This window comes from Antedon mediterranea, chromosome 6 (genome assembly GCF_964355755.1).
Source record: "Antedon mediterranea chromosome 6, ecAntMedi1.1, whole genome shotgun sequence".
NCBI lineage: Eukaryota > Metazoa > Echinodermata > Crinoidea > Comatulida > Antedonidae > Antedon > Antedon mediterranea.
Genome location: NC_092675.1, coordinates 10,113,837 through 10,119,506, shown reverse-complemented (window position 1 = coordinate 10,119,506; position 5,670 = coordinate 10,113,837). Strand labels below are relative to the sequence as shown.

At 32.1% G+C, this 5,670-nt stretch overlaps 1 protein-coding gene across 1 annotated transcript; it reads left to right on the top strand.

Moving 5' to 3' along the window:
- Positions 1-210: 210 nt before the first annotated feature.
- Positions 211-5,422, top strand: LOC140051826 (uncharacterized). The gene is made up of 5 exons (XM_072097146.1): positions 211-293; positions 4,007-4,134; positions 4,265-4,440; positions 4,577-4,928; positions 5,032-5,422. The coding sequence occupies exons 1-5, from the start codon at positions 262-264 to the stop codon at positions 5,373-5,375; spliced, it is 1,032 nt and encodes a 343-aa protein (XP_071953247.1). The 5' UTR covers positions 211-261; the 3' UTR covers positions 5,376-5,422.
- Positions 5,423-5,670: the final 248 nt, after the last annotated feature.

The following is a 5,670-nucleotide window of genomic DNA, read 5'->3' as shown; positions in this document are numbered from 1 at the left end:
AACATTGTCATTTTTTCGTACTTTGCTTTATGACATTTATTACTGAATATATATTTAAAAAAAATGTTATTACATTTCATAAGAATTGTGGGATTCGGTAGGCCCACCTACCTGTTAATGGAATGGAACAGTCGTGAAGCTTAGAAGATGTTAATTGGTAACGGCAAGTCAATAAAAAGGTGCAACACTACCTAGAGTGTGATTAGTGCCCTCAGATAGCGTGTACACATACAGGTGTGATCAGAGTACTTTTAGCCAACCATGGATCAGAACATAAATCGTGAAATTGAACGGTAAGGTTGTCTGTGTATTTGTGTTATAAACAGTTAGAATTCAAAATTTTAACTTCGTAAAGATATATTTTTCCACTAAACAAAATATAATGATTTTGTTATATATTTTTGTTGCCATTTTTGTCAAATAATAGTTATCACTTTGACCAAAAAGTGGATCGTAAGTATTTATCGGAAAAATGTTAAAGCAAATTGTTTTTGATTGAATTTAATTTTTTTATATTAATCTTCATTTTTTAGGGGGTAGAAGGATATTATTATAAACATTCTTCATTTTAAAATTGCATAATGGGCCCTAAATATTATTCAATGTGTGCATAAAAAATATTATAGGGATAGATGTTTGCGGTATGTGTAATGATAACAACAATTATATCATTGGAGCGATTTACTCAACGAAATTATTTTTTTATAACTAAATAGGTTTCCATTTTTCCGTTTGCATTTATACGCCTTACTAATACCTAAAAAGGAAACAAATTAATAACAACTAAATAATATTCTTCATATTAAGTAAGAATTCCGAGTTTAATAAATTCTTTTTATTTATGATTTACTGTAATTCAATTGTTTGCTTATTCCATTTTTTTTATTTTGGTCATTCGTACCAAACGACTGAATTGTCGGATTATATTAAACAATATATAGAAATACCTGCTAAAATCATAGATTTTATTGCCCTGGAATTTTTCTCGAATAATGTTGGCAATTTTGGAAAATCGGATTGCGCCACCATTTATCACTTACTTAGACAATTACTGACTACAAGTTTGCTGATACAATTTCAAGGTTTAAATTAATTAAATCGGACTTAAGATGTATATAGGCCTAATAATTTTGAGTCTTTAAAATATAAAAGTAAACTGAAACTTACATATATAAAGAAAAATCTAATTTTGCATAAAATGAATTTAGGCCTACTCTATAACACTTTGCCTCAGATTGATGGCCAATGTGTTTGTACACAAGGCATAAAACTAGATATGTCTATTTTATATATATACCATTTTTATAGCACATATTTTATTTAGTAATACCGGTACTCATAAATGCGATAATTAAAAATAGAGAGGATATCTAATAGTTTTTTGGACAGATCCTTAAGGTATTCATTCATTCAACCTCATAAATATAAGAACGCAAATAGAATGTACTATTGGTTCAGTAATTAGTGTTCATTCAGTCTTATACCAAAATCAACTAATGTATTTAATGTTTACATACACGGACAATACAGTAAACATCACTTACTACACATAATACTACACTAATCCATCAAAGTCCGGCTAAAGGGTTTACTTAAGAAATGACTTATACCTATCAACTCCTTTGAACGTGTTGTTACTATAATAACTACCACTATATATACACACTTATCAAACACTTCTTATATTCGTTACTTGTGTTTGATTTTGTTTCCGAGAGTACAGTTAAAACCCGTTAAAACCTAGAATTATTCTGTGTTGAAACTGATTAATGTGGCCTAGCAATTGATCGAACATGTTTGGTCAAGAAACGACGTTAAAAACGGCTATGCTCACAATGATGTTTGCATAAACAATTGAGACCCGTCTTTCGACAAATTATAACAGACATTTAATGCTCTCTGTAGATTGGCCTTTGTAATCGACACTAGCAAATAGATTGGAAGTTTGTTAGTAAGATTAACGAATATAGCGACTAATTTCATGATCTTGTTCTTGGACAAATAAAATAGAGTAAGAATAAATACACATTAAACAGGTATTGGATGAGAATAATGGCTTCGCAAGTAAATTAACTCATCAGATGAATATTATTGAACCAGATTTTTCTTTTAATGACAAACACAATATTCAAATAGAATATCGAAAGGTCTACCCGATTTCAAAACAATCATACTGAACTGTAATTACAAAATATGTTTTATTAGTAGGCCGACGTACCGACACCGTATATTAATATTAAAATATTTGGAATGAATTTAGAAAATATTGAAAAGCATCATTTTCTAAATTCGTTGTAAGATTAAGTATGTATGAACACTTTTGGTAATTGCAACATTTACCTTTTTTGGGGTGAAAATGCAGCTTTAATATTTTTACAATAAAAATATCATCACTTCATAGGCCTAATGAAAACAGAAAATCCAAATACAAGGTATCGAATTATATTTATGAAGATACTATCCATAAATAAAAAAAAAATTAAATTAAAACAACATAATATTATTATTATTATTATTAATTTCTCAAACCAACTCTCTCTCTCCCTTTCACTAATTATAAGAGATAACGATGTCACTAATTCATAAGCCAACTCTGTTACTTGTCGTTTTAACTAATAAAAGTATAAACATTAACGTTAAAATTACTTGGGTTGTCAATACAAATCAAATACCACGCGCAAAAACAATGGGAATCTGAAGAATATAATATAGAGTTAATAGCTACACAACGAAGAAAACAATGGGTATTGTAATTTGGATAAGAGGCATTACAATATTATTATTCACATAATAAGTAAATTCATGCGTGGTACAATTATAAGTCTTGTATTGTTTTGAGTGTTAGTTGATAAGTCAATTTTTCGGCAATATGTTTATGAATAATTATAACACATACGGATTAAAGGCAATTATGGCGAAGTCAGCTGCAATAGTAATATTTAGCTAATGACATCAGCTTTAATTATCCTACATGATTATTAGCAATATAATCTTTGATTTTAATTGTTTATTACAGCAAGGAAAATAATCCTCTTACCCAAACGTTAGTTTTCATCAAAAGAATTTCACGGCAAATCATATGAGTTGCGCTAACACCCTTCAACTATGATTATAATTCGCGTGTTTGTGCACTTAAACAGAACTATAGCATGTACGCCGCTGGTGGCTCTAGCGGGACTGCTTAATAATTCAATTATCGTCTCTAGAGATACGAATTCATTGCATCAACTTGCTTTGCATCTATTCTTAAGGGAAGATCGAGGAGCCAAATCTATCGAAAGACGCAGACAAAAGATTGAAAGATGGACTTAAACGAATTAGACAGGGTTGAGTTTCTCATTTTGTCGATCTTGTACAAATCATAATTGAAGGTGATGCACTCGAAACTTAGGAAAACTGTGAATTAACTGACAACAAAATCTAATTTAAACGATCATATTTCTGTTATCGATGAAGTAATGATCAGCATTTAAAAGAAAGGCGTTAGCGTAGAGTAATTTTCTGAAACAAGATGTGAGAATGATGATTAAATCTAATGTACCTTAAGATGTAACACAAAATAACACAGAGGTGTCAATTGATCGTAAATATATTATTTTAAAGTACAGAAGTGTTTCCTTGTGAATGAAAGAATGCGCTGAAACGCAAGAAACATTGAAAGATACAAAAAGTACACAAAAAAAAACAAAATAAGGTTAAATTTCAAGATAATAGAAACATTACAATACATGCAATGAAATAATTGATTACATTTATCGTATTCAAATATTATGGGCGGATTGATTTATAAAAGTTAATACAGACGTTTGTAATCGCGAAGGAATCTAGACGTTTTCTTGTTATAGTAGTTATATCAAATAGGTCGGGTGTAATGACACCTGATGCGCACCAATGACGTCAGAAACTGAGTAAACCTTTGTGTGAATTAACTAATACGGTGTATTTCTCAATTTTGATTACTGTTATTATTGCTATATGAAATGTTGTTTTTACCTTATAATTTTAGTATGCATCCTCACCAGTTTCACCCATACAGCACAAACGCCGTCATGTACAATATGCCTAGCCATGGAATGCCAAGGTACCCATTAGGTTATAGGCATCCTCCTTCAACACTGGCAGAGCGGTTAGCAGGTAAACATTGCGAGAACAATTGGCAATTTGTTTTATCTATTTCGAAACGTAGAACTTGTGTTTATTAATAATGATAGCATGTAGTCAAGAAGAAAAATACACCAATTTGTTTTATTTTAATTGTGTTTAGATATAATACTTGAGGCACGATATGGAACAAACCGTAAGCAGCGCCGCAGTCGGACGGCGTTTACCAACCAACAGTTAGCCGCGCTTGAGAAAACCTTTACTAAAACACACTACCCGGATGTAGTGATGAGGGAGAGGCTAGCCATCTGCACTAATCTACCAGAGGCAAGAATACAGGTTAGCATAGGCCTACATAACAATGTAATATAAAAATCGTTCCAAACCTTCCAATGTAATTTAAAGGAATTTTTGAACAATTGTGTTGTTTATTAAAAACTATTATGACATTTATTACATTACTCGTGTTTGATAGGTCTGGTTCAAAAATCGACGTGCTAAGTTTAGGAAACAAGAACGAAACAAAGAACACTATGCAGTAGGCAGCAGAATATCTACAACGCAGGAAGAAGACTCTGTACTATCTCCTGCTCCTAGTGAAAACTTGCAATCAATGCCAGTAACCTCAACAGCTTCAAAGTATGAAATCGCGGATGAAGACCAATCCAAGAGCAATGCTGTAATTGAGCATAATGAAGAAAGGGGTTCTGGAGAAGAAATTGGTGGAAACAGAGCAGACAATCAAAATGACGGCGTCATTACATCACCTGATGTTAAGGAACCTGACAATGCATTGTTGAACGAATCTAATATGCGTCAGTATTCAGGTATTTCAGCAATCATTCTTTTACAAATAAATATTTTACAAAATAGCAGGGAAGTGTTGATATATTATGTTTTAGATTTTATCATATCTTTTTCCTTTTTCAGTATCTCCATCACAAACCATACTCAACGGTTTTATGATGAACGAAAACTTTCACTTTCAACATCGCCTTAGAAGTATGTATCCACCCGTTCCTTCATCTCATCAGTTTCTAGCCAGACCACACTTGCTTGGTTCACCAAGTCCTCTGATTGGCTTACCAGAAGGATCCATGTTACCGAGCTATCTAGCCCCTCAGTTTCATCCTTTCCTCGCGCTTGGTCCACGGCACATGTCCATCCCTTTCATATCTGAAAGTAAAGTTCCAAAATCTACCATTAATGAAGTTGGAATGAGAAGCAGGGCATTTGTACCATCTATGAATACTAAAAGTTATGCAAAACAGTAACATCTACAAAAACTATAATCTGTGGTATTCATTTCTCAGTAAACTTTGTTTAAGTCAAGTCAAGTCAAGTCAAGTATCATTTATTATCATTTGTTTTAGGAAAAACATAGAAATTCTGTTTGCTCTGTTGGCGGAGCACAATATCCAACGGACACAACACGAACTCAAAAACAAAAGCATTACAAAAAAAAGTCTACATCATATTTAAGGCTCTAATAGATCCTGGAAAGAAACTATTTGTAAATCGTGCCTTATTGGCCTTAATAGAACGAAATCGCCGACCGCTGCGCATCAA

Excerpts from the sequence above, each read along its gene's own strand:
- LOC140051826 (XM_072097146.1), top strand. The coding sequence starts at position 262 with ATGGATCAGAACATAAATCGTGAAATTGAACG. Across the intron at positions 294-4,006 it reads ATAAATCGTGAAATTGAACG|TATGCATCCTCACCAGTTTC; the intron begins GTAAGGTTGTCT and ends TTATAATTTTAG. Across the intron at positions 4,135-4,264 it reads ACTGGCAGAGCGGTTAGCAG|ATATAATACTTGAGGCACGA; the intron begins GTAAACATTGCG and ends AATTGTGTTTAG.